This window comes from Punica granatum, chromosome 1 (genome assembly GCF_007655135.1).
Source record: "Punica granatum isolate Tunisia-2019 chromosome 1, ASM765513v2, whole genome shotgun sequence".
NCBI lineage: Eukaryota > Viridiplantae > Streptophyta > Magnoliopsida > Myrtales > Lythraceae > Punica > Punica granatum.
In genome coordinates, this window is record NC_045127.1 from 46,526,469 (window position 1) to 46,548,301 (window position 21,833).

General features: G+C 40.2%; 1 protein-coding gene across 1 annotated transcript; it reads right to left on the reverse strand.

Moving 5' to 3' along the window:
- Nucleotides 1-11,200: 11,200 nt before the first annotated feature.
- Nucleotides 11,201-17,726, reverse strand: LOC116192449 (protein arginine N-methyltransferase 7). Its single transcript, XM_031521002.1, has 14 exons — nt 17,324-17,726; nt 16,424-16,655; nt 15,927-16,052; nt 15,333-15,497; nt 15,135-15,253; nt 14,967-15,046; nt 14,590-14,837; nt 14,213-14,449; nt 13,884-13,957; nt 13,169-13,262; nt 12,907-13,050; nt 12,754-12,828; nt 12,140-12,236; nt 11,201-11,836 (listed from the first exon to the last, which is right to left on the reverse strand). Exons 1-14 carry the CDS (start codon nt 17,641-17,643, stop codon nt 11,679-11,681), a joined length of 2,169 nt encoding a protein of 722 aa, XP_031376862.1. The 5' UTR covers nt 17,644-17,726; the 3' UTR covers nt 11,201-11,678.
- Nucleotides 17,727-21,833: the final 4,107 nt, after the last annotated feature.

Below are 21,833 nucleotides of genomic sequence, written 5' to 3' on the forward strand. Positions count from 1 at the left end.
TGTAAATAAAGAGTGGTCAGCGCCAGACTATTGAGAGCCATAACGCTTAAGTGCATCTACGAACTTTGCATACCAGTTGCGTGACGCATGTCGCAACCCATAAAGCGACTTCCATAACTTGAAAACAAGTCCACTCCATTGAGATGGATGTCCCGGTGTTAGGTGCATGTAAATCTCCTCATCAAGGTCGTTGTGCAAGAACGCATTGTTCACGTCCATTTGATATATCTCCCAACCCTTCGACACTACAACTGTAAGCAGGCATCTTACAGTCACCAGTTTTGATCAGACCGTCATTAAATGGGCTCAACATTAACTGGAACTTGATCATAATTATCCTCATTTTGGTGACCCGATAAACACTCCCGCGACTCAGTCTATTCAGCTCCAGCCCGCAGCCCATCCTGTTCAGCTCTAGCCCGCAGCCCATCATCGTGGGCTGTATTGCCACTCCCATGCCCCGGCCCAACAATATCTCCCACATGCCCAACTTGATGTGTTGGGCTCTCTATTTTCGCCCTCCATTATGTCGGCCCTGCCCATGGTTTGGGCCTGATCTAGCCGACGTCTCCCCCTCCAGCCCAGCTCTATTTGGAGTCGATGGATCATGTTCCCTTTTATCAATCACGCCGGTGTACAAAAACAGAGGCCCGTTGCCTTCATATTTGAGGGTGCTACTTCGCTTGTAAATGGGAACTCTTTTTCACGAAAGCTCACATCCTTAGTGACGAAAATTTCCCTTTTCTCAAGGTCAAAGACGAACCCTTCTTGCCAGAGAGATACCCAACAAAAACACATTTTCGAGATCGAGGCTTGAACTTATCCTTGTCTCTCGGTCGATCATGTGCGTAACACAAGCACCCAAAGACCTTCAAAATATTGTAGTTCACAGCTGTTTGTTAAATAACATCTCATAGTGGACTTTTACCACCCAATAGCGGTGTGGGAGTCAAGTTAATTAAATATGCCGCTGTGGTGACACATTTTCCCAAAAAATACTCAGGAAGCGATTCTTGAAATAATAACACCCTTACACTCGAGAATCTGCAAATAGTTGTCAAGTTCATCCCATAATGTCTTAAGCCTTGAATAATATTTTAGGAACCAGCAAACCTTCCTACCTCAAGAGGCAAATGTCGGCTTTGAGCTGATAAGCCCTAGTTTCGTTTCACTGCGAGTATCTCTCTTGCAAGTCATCCCACAAAGTTTTCGCGTTGTCAGTGTACACCGTGCTCGACTGCAAATCCTTTTCCAGAGTGTTACAAATCCACGAGAACATCGCTGAATTACACATCTCCCAGTGATTTAAGTTAGGATCTCTCGCTGCCAGTTTTAGAATGGTTCCATCCACGAAACCTAGCTTGTTTTTAGCCTTCAATGCTATTATCATTGCCCGGACCAAGTGAGATAGTTATCTCCACTCAGCAAACATGAGATCAATTGGTTCCCATTGCTATTAGACCGATGAAGCAGATAAACCGATGCTTCAGGTTGCTGGCCTTCGCCTCCCCGGCCAACAGTTGATATCTTCTCTCCATCCTTGCCACTATTCTCGCTCCTTTCTTCATCCTTTTCCATCAGCGCTGTCAATCCACAGACACACTCAAAACAACGAAGCGATTAGGTCTTAGAACCTTTTTGCTCTAATACCATGTTAATTTCTGAATGAATGCTTAATCTTCATTAACTCATTGTCTGAGTACATATAACTCATCGTACGATTACAAAGAAGCAAAATCTACAATTGCCTAAATTACATGGACAATAAGGCTAGACAATCAATATGATACAATAAGATACAAAAATATCTCCGATATCTCTGCAAATCTCGATCTATCCCGTAATAGAACTCGAATACACTAGTATTATCATGCTAAATACCTCAAAATATTCTAGTGTTAATTGATTTTTGAATACTAAATGAGATTTATGGGTGCAAAATTAATAGAAAAATATACGTTTATATTTCCATAAAAAAATTTATATTACAGATAGGATTTTACGATTCTCGATTCGATCTAACCATTCTCACTTTTTAGAATCTTAGGTAGGATTACGATCTTGACAATATTTTGTCAGTCTATTGTTGAAGGTAATCCTGTCATAATCATTGGAGTAATGTAAAACGGCTATATGTAGATAAATACAAAAAAAAAAAAAAAAAAGGCTAATAGGCCAAGCCCAATTTGCGAACTGTTTTGACTCTTTGTGGAGCCTGTTGTCACGTGGTGAGCCCCATTGCTGATAGCGGATAGGGCCCTCTTTCATATCTATGCGGCGATTATGTATTGTGGACTATATAGAGCTGCCAGCTCTCGTACGACCAAGTTGCATCGGCCATTTAAGCCCAGTGATTCCAGTCCACCCAATTGGTTTGGGATCAAGTGGAAATAACCTTTCGGGAACTAGACGAAATGGGAATGGAATAATTAAGTCGATTTTGCAGGTTCGGATACTCGATTCGCATTAAACTCATCAAGACGAGATTTTTTTTTTTTTTTTTTTATGAATTTTTACCCGATATAAAATCAATTCTTCCATGTTCAACGCCTACCAGTCTCTGCTTACCCCTTCTTCCATGTTCCGAAGCTGTCAGCGATCCGAATATTTTCCACCACGGAATGTGCTCGGTAGGGCAACAACTTCGACAAAACCAATCGAATCGAAGCACTCTCCTTTCGATCTTTTACTGCTCTTCAACAGATGGCCCCCCCTGAGAATCACAAAACAACAGCAAAATCTCAATGGAATGCCGAACAAGACAGATGCAGGAAGATCGATAAAAGTCGGATTTGATTATGAGCCTTGCCTATTCCAGACAACCATCTTAATCGAAAGTTCGATGGTTTGTCAACATAGCAATCGACGATGTGAGCTTCGAATTTCAGATCAAAGTTCAACAACAATAATCCGAAAGTCAGATGGCAGGGGAGTCAACCAACTAACGGAACTCAAATCATTGTGCCGAGGCATCGGCAGACCTTTTTAGGACCGGAAGAATTGTTTAAAGGCTCAATCGTCCTCATCTAAAGGATTAATCCAATCCAATTAATTATAATAGAAGGAAACATCATTTCTCTAAACCAAATAATTGATTAATCTCAAACGATTATAACTTTTTGCAGTCTCAGCATAGCATTTTTTTTTTTTTGCTAACCTGGACACCCCAGGTTTCACCCGACTAATCCCGGAACTCTATGAACCCCCGGTGGCGAACACGCCAAAGGCACTCCGGTTGTCCCAAGGAGATTCGAACCCGGGATCGACTGCAAATTTAAGCACACCTTAACTACTAGGCCAAACTCCTTGGGTTCTCAGCATAGCATTATCCCCTTACCAAGTTTGTTCATAAAGCTAATACAGTTTAGCGCTTACATTCCTGATTAAGGATCTTGAGTCTAAATTAGTCGGAACTGTTCCGAATACTAAGCGGTTCACACTGAAGAAAAGTGCGTTCACAAAGAGGGACTTCCTCAGATGGGGTGTAAAGCATGAAGATTCTAATACACTACAATCGGCACTACCACTTTCGCACAGCCGGCGACATCGAATGCCCGCTTGACTGTCCGAGACCGCAGTTGCGAGTATAATTCAGCTCGATTAGGCTAATATAGAAGCAAGATTAAGGTGGATTAAGTCTAGAGAGTCTAGCCCTGATCAAAGGTCAACTAAAACACAGTTGAATTCGTGAAGTACGAGGATAAAAATATGGAATTTCCGTGAAGTATGGTACAAGTTCTCTTGTCAGATGCCGAATCAAATTGAAGGAAAAAAGATGAAAAATTAATTAATTAAAAAAAAACAAAGAAAGAAAACAAAGAGAAAAATGGATGGTTTATGCTTACCCTAGCCGTGATGAGGTGAGGGGTGTTGGTGGGGGGCCACCGTCGTCACAGAGCGATCATGGAGAGAGTGTGAAGGCTGGCCTCGACGTCTATGGCAGGGAGCCGGGGACGGGTGGCTTCAGTAAGTCTCCGTCGGACGAGCCGGAATGCCCTCTCCCAGCGGCTGCCAGAGACGACGCGGTCGGCGCGGGCGACGATCTGGCCGAACTGGAACACGAAGAGGTGGACGGCCAAGACGAAGTCGGAGTAAGCGCCAGCGACGAAGCGGCGGTAGCCGAGGCAGAGCTTGATGAGGCAAGGCACCAGGAAGCAGGCGAACACGGGGCTCGTCGTGCTCCGGGAGCCGTGGAGTATCAGGCTGAGCTTCGCTATCGCCACCAGCGGGAGCCCCATCAGTCACCGTAGTGAGTACGTACACACTCGCACTCTAAAGCAGCCACCACCATAACCAGACCAACCACCTCTGCAGATGTGTATCCTCCTGTGAATCGATCAATGCTTTGCTCTGTCTGCTCTGTGGGTGCGGAATTTCGATGAGGACTAGACGAGGAAAAATTTGTTATGACGGCCACTACCAAAAGAAAAAAGAACAAAAAAGAAAAACACAAACACTGTGCCCTTTTTTTTATTTTTTTTTTGGGGAATTGAAATTGGAGATGTCAATATAGCAATTTGTTTCTTGTTCGTGTACGTCGCTACGATGCAGGATGCCATCTTCTTCGACATATATAGGAGGGGAAGCTCTGGCCCCCATAATTGTGAATTTACGAAAATGACCTTCCGACACCAGAAAGGAGAAAATGCTATTCTATTCCCGTCCCTCCAATTGGTCGGATGAGGGGGCCCAGGGCCGGATTACGGTCCTGCTGAGATGAAAACGTCCATATCCATGTTCACATTAGTTTCAGTTCTGGCTTTTCTCTCTCTTCTATCGAAAAAAAAAAAAAAAATCTATACGACACACGAACGAACCGGGTCGAGAGCCCCCGATAGAACCTCCTGATCGAGTTGGGAGTAGCTACTACCAGGGACGGTCAAAATAGTGAGGTTCAAGGGGATGACGAATATGAATACAAATTTTTCTAGTCGAGACATTAGGAGCGAATATTAATAATTTCATTAAAGATGGGAGAATAATATATGAATTTCTTATAGTAACAAAATATTGGGACAGGGCGTTACCCCCCCTGTCAAGGCTCTCTCATTCCAGCCTTGGCTATAAAATGTCCGTTAGGAGTTTGATCGCGTTGGTGGAGGGGCAACACTAACCCAATCAGAAGCCGAACTAGTCGATCACACGGGTCAGTCAACGCAAGCAATCCCTCCCTAACATGCGTACCAAATCTCACGTCCGATACATATACGGATTTTGGCTAGCTTAGGAGAGATATCTGTCCATTTCAATAGGTACCTTGGCTTTTAAGGACAAAATTGTGCAAATAAGATCTGAACCTGAGAATGTTTATCGGGTAAGATCTACGCAGCATTGCAGGCCTTGAATCCGTACCTTCATCACTGCCAGTGCCAGCTTCCAGCGAACCACGCTAACTGCTCGTCCTAGGATTTTGGTGCTATCCCAATCCAGCGGTTCCGGAAGTCTGTACCGTGAACAGATCCAGAGAACGAGCTCTAGGACGCGAGTTACAGATGTACGCGTGAAAGCGACCGCTATCCGGCCCCGGTAATAACAGTTGGGTTATTATTTGTGTAGCTCCACGCATAATTTTCCAAACTCAATGTCCTTTGGTCCATTGCACCGACATTGGTCCCCCCCCCCCCCCCCCCCCCCCCCCCCCCCCCCCCCCCCCCCCCCCAAAAAAACTGAATAATGAGTACACACTTGAGCAAATGCTTCAATAAAGTTGTAACTATTGATGAAAACATGTTTGAGCCCCATGAAGAGCAACCTATCTATTTTAAGCAAATAGAAAGCTCGACACTTCGATGCCCTACTGTAGCATGACCATGAATGACCAATAATTTCTCCGTTCGGGTGCTTTTTTCTCGGTAAAATCCCGGTTTAGAACCCATCAACTGTTCCTTCGTGAGATAAAAATATACTTTTAGTTTTCAATCTTTGCCTCTTAAGCTACTTTCATCTTAAACCCTCCTTTTTTTTTTTTTTTCATTACTTCCTATCTATATAGAAATTCAATGGACCCTAATTAATTCAATTCGAGTTGTGTCGGCTCTCATAATCAAATATTTTCTTCATCGACAAGACTTCAATATGAGACCTTGCTTAAGGGAAAAAAAAATGTTGAACCGCTAAAACCAATCCTTGTTAATTTTTTACTCAATCTTTCGCATTTTTGTATGGGGGGTTATGGCCACGGGCTAATCCGAAACAACTCCAAATTTTCAATATATATATATATATATATATATAAAAGAAATGAAAGAGGAAGAAAGGGAGGCGGAAGGTGAGGGCCCCACCAACGTCACCACTCCCGATTAGGGTGAATGATGATAAGTGAGGCTGCCATCAACTCCAAATTGGGAGTTATGGCCGCCTTCGAGGCCCGATTGCTCCAAATTTGTAATCAAGGAGAAAGAAAAAAAGGAGAGGAAGAAAGGGAGGGGGGGTAGTGAGGGCCTTATTGATGGCCAACCCCACAATAGAAGTCGTCAAGGACCAGGGAGATCACTGGCAACTCCAATCAAGACGGTGACGGCAGCCGGTGAGGGCCCACCTCCCTTCCCCTTCTTCCTCTCCAATTATTATTTTTATTATTATTATTATGAATTTAGGATGGTGGTGGTCCCATTTAGGGGTGCAAACCTTACTAGTTTTGAATTTTCGGGAATGAAATTTTCCTAACGAAACTGATCCCTAACCATATCACAGTAAAAAATCCATCCCAAAATATAAACAGTTTTTCGATCGATTAACCCAATTGTCCCGAATTAAGAAAATTAACATTAAAGTCTAAATTTATAAAGTCTGATCGTTCTACAAGAATGCAATCAACATTAATTAAAGTGTAAAAAAAAAGGCACGTTTATATACTAATCAAACTTTTAGGAAGTTCTAATCGCACAAAAATATCAAAATTCTCATCATTACTCAACACCTCTCAATCTTCTACATAATGACTAGATGATTTTTGAGATTTTTTTTCTGACTTTTTTTCTTAAAGAAAAAAAAGAAAGTGGAAATATTTAAACTCAAATCTATAAATAAGCATAACAAAATATATAATTTATATACTTTCATATATATTTGGAATGTGACGGTTAACCGCTGTTTCTGAAATTAGAACTGTAACCATCCCAAAACCAAATGATTTGAGAATTAGGAATTGAATGTTTTCCAAACCATCGCCCTTGTTCGTTTCCCCTTTTCTCAAAATTCTTTTTTTTAAAAAAAAAAATTCAAGAATAATTATTATTAAAAATAAACTTAAGAAGATGTTTTTTTTTCCACAGATACAGAACAGCCGGACCAAAGTGGGTAAAAAAAGAAAAAAAAGATTGAGTAAAAAATGACAAAACAAAACGGTTCAAAATGAAAGTAGCAAAAACGTAAAGGATTAAAGAACCCGAAATGCTTTTTTTCCCCCCTTCCTTCGCCCATCTGATCGGCCAGGACACTTTATTGATTTCATTGGAATTAATCGATGGGGTACTCTTAGTTGGCCCAATGACGACCAACCCTGGCCTGAAGTAAAAGCAGCAACGCGTTTATCATTTTCTGGGTTAAATATTGTCCATTAATTGGCATTGCTCCACAATAATAAATATGCCTGTCCCAAATTCGATCACAGCGTCAGTTTTATTGCTCGAGGGCCAAATTCGATCCGATCTATGAGACTGGCATGTTAGTATAATCAATTTCGATTGATTCTATTGGATCTCACCTCGATCACCACATCCATCTTGAAAGGAGGATCTAGAAAAATCTTCAACCACGTGGATCGGTATATTTCAGGAGTCAATGTACATTATAAACAATGGAAACAAATGCCGAATATAATTATCCTCAAGAAAATTATAATTATCTTTTAATTTGGCTTATTATTTTGTAAAAAATAAAAATTTAACCTCACTTTTTTTTTTCTCTTAATCTCTCTTTCAAATATTAAAGAGTAAAAAAATTAGTATAAAAAACTCTCAATAATATGTTGAAATTTGAGATTATCTTTATCTTTTGGGTAAAATACACTTTACCTTCGAGATTTTACTTAATGACACTTCAATCCAGTTTTGATCAAACACACACTGCACCACATTCTTAGTAGTAAAATTGATAATTTACCTCATTGTCCATGTTGACTTAAATGAAAAAATTTCATTTGATCCTTAATCTTTAGCTTATTTTTTAATTTTTTCCTAATTAATATTATTTTTGAATATTGTTTCAAGGTGACACAGTTAGTCGACGTCTGGGTTATATTATTTAAATCATCAATAAATCTATTGGCATGCAATTTTTTTGAGGATGAGAAATAATATTTAAATATAAGAAGATACATTAAAAAAATAATGCTTGTAACTACTCTGTTCGAGATCATCAGTGATCATTAAGGTCTTCAATTACCTATTGTGGACTACTTGTCATTGGCAAGGCTCTATTTATTATATTGACATCTTAAATTAGAACCTCTAAAATCTCAGTATTGGGCTGATGTTATAAACTGTGAAAATAGTCATTTGTAATTTTGTGAGAGTGTTGGTGGCATTTACTCTGTTCGAGATCATTAAGGTTTTCGATTACCTATGGTGGAGTATTTGTCATTGGCAAGGCTCTACTTACTACATTGACATCTTAAATTAGGACCTCTAAAATCTCAGTATTGGATTGTTGTTATAAACCATGAAAATAGTTGTCTGTAATTTTGTGAGAATGTAGGTGGCATTTACTGCGAAACATGAGTATTCGCTATGGGCATGATCTTCGAGTGTCAAATATAGTGATTCTGGATATCGATATAGAGTTGTGGATGTTTGGTCGTCGGACACCCTTACTTTGTTTTTCTAGTGAATGGACACCCTTACTTTAGACCATTGAGAGCTCTAATGATTGTTGATGAGTTGTTCTCTTCTCTTTTTTATTTTTAAAAATATTACACATTAATAAATTTATCGAAAATGCACACAATATAACCAAATTGAATAAACCGTATGGCGTTGAAGATCAAAAGAACAAAGATAGGATGAAAGTGAAAAGAAAATAAAGGTCAAGGGTCAAAAGAAGTTTATCTTATTAAGTCAATAAAGTCGATGGGATGAAGTCTCTATTTTAGTTAAGAATAGGGTGAAGTGTCATTGCGCAAAACCTCATGGAAGGGGAGTATATCTTTTTTCTGTAATTTCTCCTTTACTCTTTTACGAGAATAGATAATTATAAATAAAGTGCAGGAAAATATGTTGTGGATTGAAATCAGGAATTCTGTGTTCGATTCTTGTCAGTGAAGTTTTCTACAATTTTTATTTGGCTTCTACTAATGAAAAGAAAAATTTCCTAGGGACGTAACCCAACATATTCGACATCGAGACATTTTTAAGATGATGATCACAAGGGCGAATAGAGCGTCAATGAATTCCTTCCCTACTAACGCCTTGTCCATACGGGGAAAAGGGGACTCATGAAACATTTATCGGAGTTGCGACTAGTCCAGCCCGGACCACAGAGGCCGTTGCCATGCCTCTGCGAGGGACCATGTTAGCCACGGGTAGGCTTTTGCCACCCTTCTTCGTTTGTAATAATCTGAAATTGATCGTTTCTCTTTTCATGCAAAACATTTCAAAACTTTCCTTTTCAGTCCAAAACAAATTTTTTTTTTCTGATAATCTCAATATCAAGCCATAGGCGCCGCTTCTTGCCACATTGCAGCTAAAAATATATAATATATATTTTCTCATATAAAAATTAAATGTCAATAATCGATCTGTTGATGTATATGTTCCCCTAATAAATTTCTGAGGTCTATGTTTGAAGATTTGGGCAGTAGAGAAGATCTCTCAACTGGCCATATGTTCCATGTGGATCCCCTCAACTATTTGAGATCATTACCCATAAAATCAATAAAAATAAAAGATGGGAATGTTATCCAAGTGCACGGACAAATCAAGGGAATAGCCATTAGAACCATCAAGGCATGTGCCACCACCAGGTCGAGGCCACGGGGTTTGTCATGTAATCAGAGACATCTTGGAAGCAAAATAAATAAATCCACACGAATCCCAGTTGTGCAGCACTTGTTTCAACCGAAAAATACACCACAACAAGAAATAATTTTCAACCCAAGACCACCTAGAAATCTGATTCTTAGACGGGTCTTCCACGCATCGATACGTGGATGAAGAAAAACCAGTAAAAATTCGGAGCGCGCGATGGGACTACTACCTAGAGTCTGTCTAAGTGGAGGAATCAGATGATCAGTCCTTCACGACATCGTGAGGGAGTACCGGTTAATCGTCTCTCAAGCAGCAAACAGTGCGGCAGGGGCCGTTACATGGAACCTCCGGGAAGTTCAATGCCCTGCCTCGGGGAATAAAGAACAGTCTGGTCGGTTGCTGATGGATAATGCTCGAGATGTCCGAACAAAGAAAAAAAAAAAAAAAAGGCATGACGGTTGATGAGATTATCTAAAGACAATACCGATCAACCACCTCACAGTTGTGCTCAAGATCATCAATTTCGTTGATTTGTAATTATAATTATCAAGTTAGAGCTTTATGTATATACGTGGGTTCATCAGGGGAGGAGTTGTGCGTTTGGTTCCAGAAATATTTTCATGACTGCCACGGACATTTCAAATATATGTAATACACCAAAAGGATAAAAAAATTAATATTATATTGGACAATAAAATTTAATTCGACTTAACTTTATTTACTTTTCTCTAACAACACAATTATTATCTTTTTTTTAAATCTTTTTCTTTAAATTATCTCTCGTACTTTTCTTACATACCATTATAATTAATTTTTCAATACTAAATTTTTCTTAACTATTCAATATTTTTTTCCTCAATTTCAATACTTTTTTTCTTCAATTCAACAATACAGTCATTACTTTTTTATCTTCTTTTTCAAATTATCTCATGTACTTTTCCCAACTACTTTTATCTGTATTTCCTCAAACCAAACTAAATCAAATTAAATCAGACTTAATTCCATTCCCAAACAATATCTAAATATTTCTCGTTTGGTTCAAGGCGTGTATGTGCATACGTGGGACCATCCATAGGAGAACTGTGATCTGTTCTTGGTATATATATTTAGGGACGTGGTTGGGGATTGCATCAGTGGTTCATGTTACATCATCAAGCAAAGGTGTCTCTGATTATTACCAATTAATGGACGATCGATATTTTCTCAGATATTTTTAACTCTCAACCAGGGCGTCCAAGCAGAAACCGACCAGACATGCGGTGAGCTTGTCATATAAGACGAGGAGGAACAGGTGGAAGGGAAGACGGAGCAAAAGATGATTGTGATGGCCAATTCTTTGGCTTCATTGGTCCCAGGAAAGAATGGTTTTTCATGGGCCAACAAACATCTCTTTTAGCTTTTGATTGGATCCCGCCTTGACTCACCGGCTTCAAACGGGATCGATTCCCTATCTAGTAGGATAACCCCACTAACGACCTTTGATTATCTGAGCCAATTAACACCTCAGAGATCAGAATAAGCCTACAATCACTGCGTGGAGGTCCTTTTCGCATGACCCCACCTCAGAAATGTGTCGCGCCAAATCATGTCAAACTTTGCAAATCTTCACTGCTAAGTGTCCAAATACCGGTGATTCTTGTGAAAAATCTCCGGCAGTAAGGACTAGAAGATGAGGGAATACAAGACCCAAGAGGCCATAGAACATGCTGACCTCTAGGATGAGGTGTGCTTGATTGAGAGCTGACCGTTTGATGGGTCAAAAGATACCTCCATCACCAGAGAAGAAGTTCTGTCTGGACTTCCCGATCCACGCTTCTCAACTACCTCGGGCTTCGGTAGAAGCTTCACCCCCTGTTTCCAGTATCTCTCCCCTGCACACAACAGACCATTGTAATTCGTTGCTAGTTAAGGCCACTGGTTTTGTGCCAAAACACCGTTTGGATAGTTGGCCTGTTTGGTTTCACTACTTTAACTTAATTCTACCCACAACAAAACAAAATAACTTATACAAAGTCAAAGGGTAAGCCCCATTTATACCATTCTTTTTCAAAATCAAAATCTAATTTTAAAATCTCACTTTGAAACCAAACGCAGCAAGTAACTGTGATTACACAAGTGGCTGCAGTTTTATTCTATAAGGTGTCAAGAGACTCGAGACAAAGCGTAAGTTGTACCTGGTCCGGTCGATATCACGACGGAATCTTCCGCATCCATCACCCAATCTATCCAGAAAACAAACCCATGGCACGTTCCAGCTTCACTAAACTCAACCTGCACAAGAAATTATTGGCCATCAGATGTTTAAGTCTATACTGATACCTATGATTCCACTTCAGCTGTCAGCTCTAAATTATAAATGTCAAAGGGTCACCTTCTAGTAAGTCGTGCTCTATCATTTATTTTGAATACTGATATTGGAGCTGGAGTTATTTACTATGAGCTTCTAATTGCATAAATATCAACTAACACATAAATGAGAGTGAAGTGTTTAACTCACTGCAATATGAGGAAATCAGCTATAAACCTCACATGTTAATAGCGAATACGATGCAAGTGAAAGGTCACGAGATCCATTATCTAGGACTGACAACCATCACTGTTTGTCTGCGAACTGCAACTTATGTTTGTCCAAAAACTAGGGTGGAAGTTTGAAATGCACGCTGGGAAATCAAACTTGAAGACAGCCGGAAGCAACAACTCCTCAACAAGGAGTGTATTTATTAGAGGTTAATCACGAGATCAAAATCACGAAACAAAAATGTTCCCCCGGCATTAGGAAGGCCCTAACCTTAGTCTTCCCATAACATGGATGTATATCCCTTGAGAAATCAAATTCCATGACTCTAAGTGCCTTGCTGAGTTCCTGAAAGGACAATTTATTTGCTGAGAATAAGGTTCACATCAATTTTGGTCATATCTACTAGAACTTCTGTTGTAATACCTTAACCTCCCCACACTGCCAGACAAAAAAAGGGAGGCACGGGCTATCTTCTGCCGCATCACCACAGGCTCCTAAAGTGGTATTTACAACAGAATGATCAAAACCTTCAATCTTATCTAAAGAACGGCGGCTGTTCCAAAGATCCTGCACAGGTTATTGACCACTAATTATTAAAAAACAAGAAAAAACTCACGATCTCATCCAAAGAGGTATGTTAACACCAGCTTAATTATTTTGACAAAAAGAAAAGAGCAAAACTTACTGGGAGAGACATGGCACAAACTTTCAATATTCCCTTACAAGGCATTACCACGGCATCTTTGGAAAGTACAGAATTGAGCTGACTCTTTTCCTTCCTAAGACATTCAATATCAAAACGTGGTAAATCAGCCATATCCTTTCAACTTATATAAAAGCACTAAGTACAAAGACTTCACGGTCTGGCAAATATTCCAATACGGATATTAGATTTGCATTATTTCTTTTGAACGGGGAACCAAGAAAAATGCTGTTTTGATTTTGATCTGATAAAGTTCCGATAGGAAAATTTTCCAATAAGGGTATTAGGTACGCAGTATTTATTCTGAACAGAGACCGCTATCAAAACAACTTTGTGTTGATGATGGCATGATAAAATTCACTCCTTGAAAGCAATTTCCAAGTCTACAACCCGTATACTTCATCGCTTCCATGTTTGCCTCACTCATCAGAAAATGCAGGCCATTCAGAACTTCAAGAAATGGGAAGAATTATGACCTAAGGGTTGTTTCTTGGCAGAGAGAAGTGAGAAAATTATTCAAATATATATGAGTCTGTTGTATCTCTCTTGATCCCCCATGGGAATTGTGGAAGAGGGATTTTGCTTTGAGGGCTTTCTCTATCTTTCTGATCATTTTTTCACATGCTACGAAAGGAGATAATCAAGTACTTTGAGAAAGTAGCACCGAGAGATAAGAAACTGAAATCAAACTACACACCAAAAACGAAGGTTTTGCCATGGGAGCATGCCTTCATTTCCAAAATAAAATGGCTCTGCAATCAGTAGGTCCACCTGCAGGGCATAATGAACATGATTAATATTGTAATCTATATATTCTTTAACTGCATATTCAAGTCATATCGGAATATAGAATAGATCATAAATCAATCAGCTATGCAATGGTGAATGAAGACAAATAAGGACAGTACATTTCAAGGGAGAGTATATTGCAATTGACGACATTGTCCCTATAAGATCACTGCCTCCTGGTTCTGACATAGAGAAACATATTTGAGACCTGGCATAGACGCAGGAATTGATATTTACCTCTTTATCGTGAGTCTCATGCATAGTCAGGTTCAATGATCTCTTCTTAAGTACTTCCACACGATCCATTGTGAATCCATTTGCACCAGCAACAGCTTGCAAATAACTTGTACCTTCATCTCGCAGACCAGGAAAGAATGCCATTACATGTGATTCTTGTGAAAGATGAGCTACCAAAAGTGCCAAGAAAATGCTATCATCAGCCACAATGCATAAAGAGGGAACTCTTCTCTGCAACTGCACAAATTTGATTAGAATAATGATAAGCAACATTGTCAAAAACCAAGAAATTCTCAAGCAGTTAAACGACGTGATCAGACTTAAGCATAACAAATAAACAAAAGAGGGGGAAAAAAGGAACTACAGAGGAATCATACTGCATTCTGCATGGCTTTTAGCATGGAACGCCTCCATTCACAGTCTCCATAAATGGCCATTCTTTCTGGGGATAGTGTGATATGAACATCTCCCACGGTATACTTGCAATCAGCTTCAAGCTGATATGAAATGGTGGTTTCACTATGGATGGCGAGTATGGGAACATCTTTGTCCATGGACAAGGGCAACCCCCTTCCGGGGATGAACCAAACACACTGTTTCCAGTGGTCGCACCAACTTCTAGCATCTGATTAGACTCAGGACATCATAAGTATGAAAATGTAGATGACTCAAGAATTTCCTAATAGTGATCGTCTCCAAGTGAAAATGATGTATTAAAAATGCCATCTCTAGCAAGGAATGTATTACAACTCACTTGACTTATCCTGGGAAGAAACCCACCCAGGAGCAGTAGTGTAAAAGATTGAACCTTCACAGTCAAGCTGAAGTTCCCACCTAAATGCCGGAGTTCACAAGAAAATCCATCGATGATAAGAGAGAGGAAATGAATAGGTAAAGAACATGCACTCGCTTCAAAAATTACCATGAAACTAGAGCATGGGCTTGACCATCACAATTTGCCTTTACGCAGACTGCAGCTTCCCTGCAACTCTCTGGCCTTCTCCAGAAGTCAAATTCGAAAACTCTGAAGGGTTCCGAGAGCTGGATGAATTCTACATTGAGTGGTAATTTAAAGAATTTATTTTCCAAAGAAACTAGTGATAACAGACATTGTTCTTACCAGCTTCATTTCTTTTGCAATTGCATCACAATGCATGGGATATTGTTGCCTTTTCACACTTACAATGGTATCCAACCCCGCTGGTACCAGATGGATGCCGTCCGAAGTTTCATTTTCATAACCATATAAGTTATGCAGCTTCTGCAGATATTTACATTCAACCAACTGCCAAATCCCAAAAGCAAAATTAAGAACTTCTCAGGGTCTTCTGGAAAGACCTTTTTTAGCCTTTTAACCATCCATTAGTAAAAGCCTCTTGACACGTGACAAGGATCACGGAATCATGATTCTACAGAAGACTGAAATTTTCCTGACTGTAACATGAAGGATTTTTGAAATTTTGAGTCGTTAGAAATATGCTGGAAGAAACACCTTCCAACTAATATCCAATGGAAAACAACAATAAACTCTCGAACATCAAAAGAAAAACTGGAATTGTTTAATCATCGGGAATACCAAATTTAGTGCGGGCTACGGTTGGGAACAAGATAGGAACAATTATGTTTGCAAAGTTAAATAAAATTTCTCAGAAATCAGCAGGGTGAAATGATCATTAAGAAGCACATAGACGTACAGAAAATCCTGCTCATGTACCTGACCAAATACGGTAGCTTTGTATGGTACTGACAATGGATTTTCCACCAAAAGCATGTCATGTGCATGCTGTAAGGTTGGTATCAGCCCCTCGCCTAGCAACTCAGAATCAAGTATTTCACTAACCTGCGCTTAAAACTAGAGAGGCTCATTAATTAGGAAGAACAGATGAAGGCCCCAGAGAATCTACATATTTATGTAACTTAAATCAAGAAGCAATAGCTTTCTCCTGTGCTGAGGGTCCAAAGTGGAACTGAATAACCCAGAGTATACGTATATAATTGTTGACATATTGATACTGAGGTTGCCTCTTTCACTTTCTCGTCATGCTTCCAGCATCAAATTTACCATAACATGTAAGTGGCACCAGATTTAAATTATCTTGCAGAGTGGTTGTCTCATTTTCTCGAGGTGATCTTATATGGTGCAGGGAAGATATACGTAGGGATGTAATGCAAAGATCAAAGAAATGAAAGCATGAAAATATGAATACTCACAAGGACATCTGCACGTGAATCAATATCAACACCAACCCGGACTTCATCAGACCTCTTGTTGATTATACTGATCTTCCTTCCCATGCCATTGATGTGCACAACCTTCCTCATCAGCTTTACCATTGGTAGGTAAGACTCACATGCTGTTACCATTCCCTTGGAATTAGGGCCAGGCATGTCACTCAACGTCATTGCCCGAGCAGCCATCATCGATAACAAGCCAGTTCCAGCACTGCAGTTCACGTCTAGCAAATTTATCAGAAACGACGATGCAATCCAAAACAGACATTTCACATGGGCGCATCACCAGAGTTCAGTTCAATCAGCCACTTTTAACAATATAATGGGTGCCAAATTACTCTATCTAGGATGGAAATGCTGACTTTATCTTCGCATGATGCCAGTAGATCTGTCCTCTCAGTGGGGATCAAATTCGACCAAGGTTATTGTGCTGTATTAGTGGAATGCTACAATAAATCCCTTATGCAATAATGCAAAATTTATCATAACTGAAAGCTATGCATTTATCTGATGCTCGCGAACGCTAAGTCATATTTGAACACAATCACAGGATCAAAATTAACTGAGTGCATAAGCTTAGTATCATTAAACTCGTTATCTTGCTTCCGAGGCAACAAGACATTTCTGAACACTCTAAAGCGTCAAGGTAACTTCAATATCAGGCGTTAGACCACGGTGACAGAGAAGCGCAACCGCCGGCCCTTATTCCTACACCTCACTTTGAACTGAATGTGCCATAGATTTTGGCGCCAGTGACAACAGCTTGGCTAACCGATAGCTAAATAAGCTCGAATTCGATATACGAACAGAGTATCACGACCAAAAGATCAAACAAATCAGCTGTCGATTGCAAGAACGTGATTGACAGCGAGCACTCACCCGATGTCGAGAACGTGACAGGGCTTGGTGACGGCCTTGTCAATGGCTTCGCGGAAGCATCTGTTCCGGTAAGAGTCGTTGAGCATGTCGAGGTACGACGTCGTGGCGAGGAGCAATTTCTGGAAGTCCTGCGTAGCTGCTCCGTCGCCGTCGTCCTCTTCGTCGATGACGACCCACTCGGAGTTGCCGGTGAGCGGGTCGAGCTTCAGCTGGAGGACGCGCTGAGAGCTCATGGCAGCACGCGCGGCGGCGGTCCGAAGGTGAGGGCCGGCGGAGAGGAGAAGGGAAGTGAAGTACTTAGAGACTAGAGAAGAGGCCATTGGAGGCGGGACATCGTGACGGGCTGGTCGCGAGGTTTGAGGGACGAGCCGCGCAGTCTGCTCAACTCGGAAGACACGAGTTAGAAATTAGAACTGTTGTGGTGAGGCCCGCCATTCGAACTGGATCGGACCAGATGGGCCCGCACGTTGCAGTGCAATTTTTCTTCGGTGAGATTGGCAGTTTATTAGATGAGACTAATCCGTTTACTTGACCATAATCACGAGATGCTTTTAGTAGATTTTGAATCATACTCTGTAAAGTCTGTTAACTGAGAACCATGATCACGAAGGTTCAATTTACTAATGGGTCACGTTCTTATGATTAGATTATATACGTATTACTGATTGCATCCACACCGTCGGTCCATCAAATCATGGACCCTATAAACGGATAAGTTCACAAACCTGAAAAGTTTTTCCTACAAACTTCACCATGCATGAGTTCGATTTTCCATAGAGAAAAGACGTCTGAATATTCGTTCTTCTGCATCTTCAACTTCATCATCTCCTATTCGCTCCTCTTATGCGTTTAAAACAATTGTAAAAAACTTGTGCGGAAAACAATCGAAAATGAGACCGACCCGACCCAAGTACTCTCCATGCGCGGTTTGGAGACTTGGAGTTCGGCAGGTGGAAGTATGTCCGCTAAGTTAACAGCCCGCTCAGATCGTCTGGACTCGGAGAGAATATCGTCATATTGGGCTGTTAATGCTCAAGAAAAGCCATTGGACTTTCTCCAGTCTATTACAAGATCCAACTTCTTTTTTGTTCTTCCCTCGTAGCAATCAAAAGAGTTTGGATTATCAGGACAAAACCTTTGGCTAGACGGACTTACTTTGTCTTCTGTATCGCCGACTTTTACACGGTTTTGCAGGGTTAGCAAACAATCAAAGTGTGATGGATGACCAAGAATATTCGGGTTCGTATAGACTCCATGTACCTGCTAGCATGATCATGTGGATAAATCAGCAGTACCCTGTCGAATTTTATTGCTTCCACGGATTCATAAATTTAACTTGCAGGCTTGTGACACTGCTTTCATGTACCTCTATGTAATCAACCAACACAAGAACATGCTTATCGGGAGATAGTAAATCTAGAGGAGAGCCAATGTAACTAGAACGACATAGTCCAACGTGATTGTGAGAATAATTCTGTAAAATTCAGGCTTCTTGGAGTTCGTGATGTGGACTAGTTAATTTGTACTTCCGGGTTCTGAAGATTGCCTTTGAGTTAATCAGTCTTACCTTGGCCTTGCCACGGCAGTAGTCACGGAGCTCTGGGGTCTCAAGGCTGGCCTCGAATTGGCTTGGGCCCTTGGGCACCGTTACATTACAGTAAAAGTGGACTCGGGTCAAGTTAGATGACTAGTAACAGAAGATTGTGGTTGCAGTCCTCGTATGTCAGCATTGGTGCTTCTGATTTGGGATATACTGGCTGGAGATTGGCAAGTTCATGTTATTCATACGTTCAGAGATGGCGTATGCGGATTGGCTCGCCTGAAAATCCTTGGACTTATATTGAGGATTTCACATTTTCCATATTCACAAGAAGACATTCTTGATTTTCTCTTTCGTGATATTATTGGGATCGCCATATGAAAAAATCGACCTTACCTTCCAGGTGATTGAAGTGTCTGCAAAATTTTAAGAGCCCTCGAAAGTTGTTGATCCGTGCAGCATATGCAATTCAGATTTGTAAATCTACTGCATCTTTACATTGATTTGGGGCATTGGACTCAATAATGATTTTTAATTGCTGGAGTGGGGAAGGAGGCATAATTTCACAAACATGAGTTACCGAATTTTATTATTATTATTTTTTAAAAATGTAGTTCGGTGATATCCGAGCCAGCTTGTACCTATCTCGACCAATCCACGACCGTCTGAGCCAGTCAATAGTAGATCATCCACATTCAGCCTAGGAATTCACAGAAATAGTTCTACAACTTGATCTTAGGAGGCGTTTGGTATGAAATAATCTATCTAGATTACCGAAAATGTGTCTTTTGAATTGCATGAGCTCACATATTGTCTTGTTTGGCTAACACACATTACCAGTAATCTGGCAATCCACTTCACCAAAATGGTAATGTGGATAGCCCCATGGAGGGTGTCTAAGTGGATTGCCATTACCGATTCACCATGGCCATCCCAGCCAACACAGTTGCCATCCTAGCACCGCCACCATCCCAACGTCGCTGTCGCGCCAGACACCAGCACCGCCTCCAACCACCATCGCGGTCATCCCATTCCCCATCTTCTTCTTTCTCCACTCTACAAACCCAAATTTCGAGTTTCAATTTCCGTTTTTTTTTAATGATGGAACTTGAGTTTTAGGACTTCGAAATCGCAGCCTCTCCCCCAAATCGGAGCTCTGTGCTTTGATTTAGCCGCAACAAGGGCTGCGAATTCGTCAACAATAAGGACGTAGCCTCTTCTCTTCAAACAAAAAAGAAAAGATCGAAGCTGCTGATGGTAGAGGAGTGGCGAAGAGCATCGGAGTGGAACTGATTTCGACATGAAGGCGTGGAAGAGAGATGCAGGAGGTGCTAGTAGGGGGCGGCTATGGCTTTTTGGTTTCTTGGATGCGATTGTGGTGTTGCTACAGACAGGAGGAAGGAGATGGAAAATGGTGGTTAGGCATTTTAGGAAGTGTGTCAATAATTTTTAGAAATTTATTATAAAATCAAATATTATAAAATAAAATGATCAGTAATATTAATTGGACGCCAAACATAGCAATATAGATTACTGGTAATTTAAATGATGGTAATCTATCTCGAGAAAATGTAAATTCTCGGTAATTTAATTACCAGCAATCCACCAAATGCCACCTTAAAGGAATTTGAACCTTGATAAGGAGTTGCATAACCAAAAACTAAATTCTTTCCTTCTTATTATAAGGAAAATTTATAAATCTAGCAAAGGAAAATAAAAGGCTAAGTACAGTGAAATATGAGTTGAGTTTTGCTAATGAGTAATATAGATAGGGACTAATCCGATGGTTATATCCTATATGGCAAATATTGTCATTTCACATTAATTACCGGTAATTTAATTGAGAATAATCTGTTTTAGTGATAATGTAGATTGCTAGTAATCTTATTTGACAATGAACCAAATGCATCTTAGTAGTAGTTTGGATTGCGAGTTATGATAGATTATGGAGGGATGAGTTATAACGAGTTATGAGTTATGGAGGGATGAGTTATAAAAATCTTCCATTACCCTCCATCACCCGCAATCTAAACAAACTAATAAAGTTGGAGTCCATACTTCTCCACTGCCCTCGTATTGAATTGAATGGTTAGTATTTGGTGTCAGCACATAGCAACTCAAGGACTTCTTAAGACTTGTCAAAGCTGGCCCACACGCGATAATTGGCTTTGCTCAAGTCCGATATTGAGTCGTCTTGAGTCTCCACCTAAAAGGTTCCAATTCCAGATTTTTATCTGATCATCCGAACCCAACCGTGCACCCTATCTATATTAATCAATTGCGCCTTCCTGTGTTCCCGCGACGAACTCTTTATCATGAAAATGTACCAGCTCGATTGGTTTCAACCTGTCTATACATAAGTAATCACGACCGTTAATCGTAACTGAGTTTTATTGTACTGGATAGACCAGCACTGCTGCACTAATCATAAGATTTCTTCTTTCATTGGTGTTGTCGGGTGTGTGGTTTTGAATTAGGTCTACCCTCCATTTGGTGAATATACCTAAACAAACCCAATAACAGAGTAGTGTTGTTTAATCAAATTCGTTAGCCTTTTCTTGTCCGCTATCCAAATAAAAATTCGTTGGTATGATATATAAGACAAGTGATCTCGCTAAAAGATAGGATTTTTAATCACTTATCTGCTTTTACATTAAGAGAAATTGGTACTGATGAGGAGCAGACAGAAGGGAAAATATTCTTGTTCTTGATTGGCAGCGTTTGGTAGAACATATTTAGTAGCTGGCACTAGGAAGAACTGAAACTGACATGGGTCAGACATAGAAGACATGGATTCAAATGCTCTTCATATTATTGGTTTTTGTCAGCTCTAGAACTATTTATATTTATATGAAGTTTTGCTCCCCAAAAAAAAAAAGAGACTATTTGCTTATAAGTTTGTAGTTTAAAAATAATAAAACATTTTATAGATTGGATGAGATAAAGATATATTATGTTGAACATAATTAA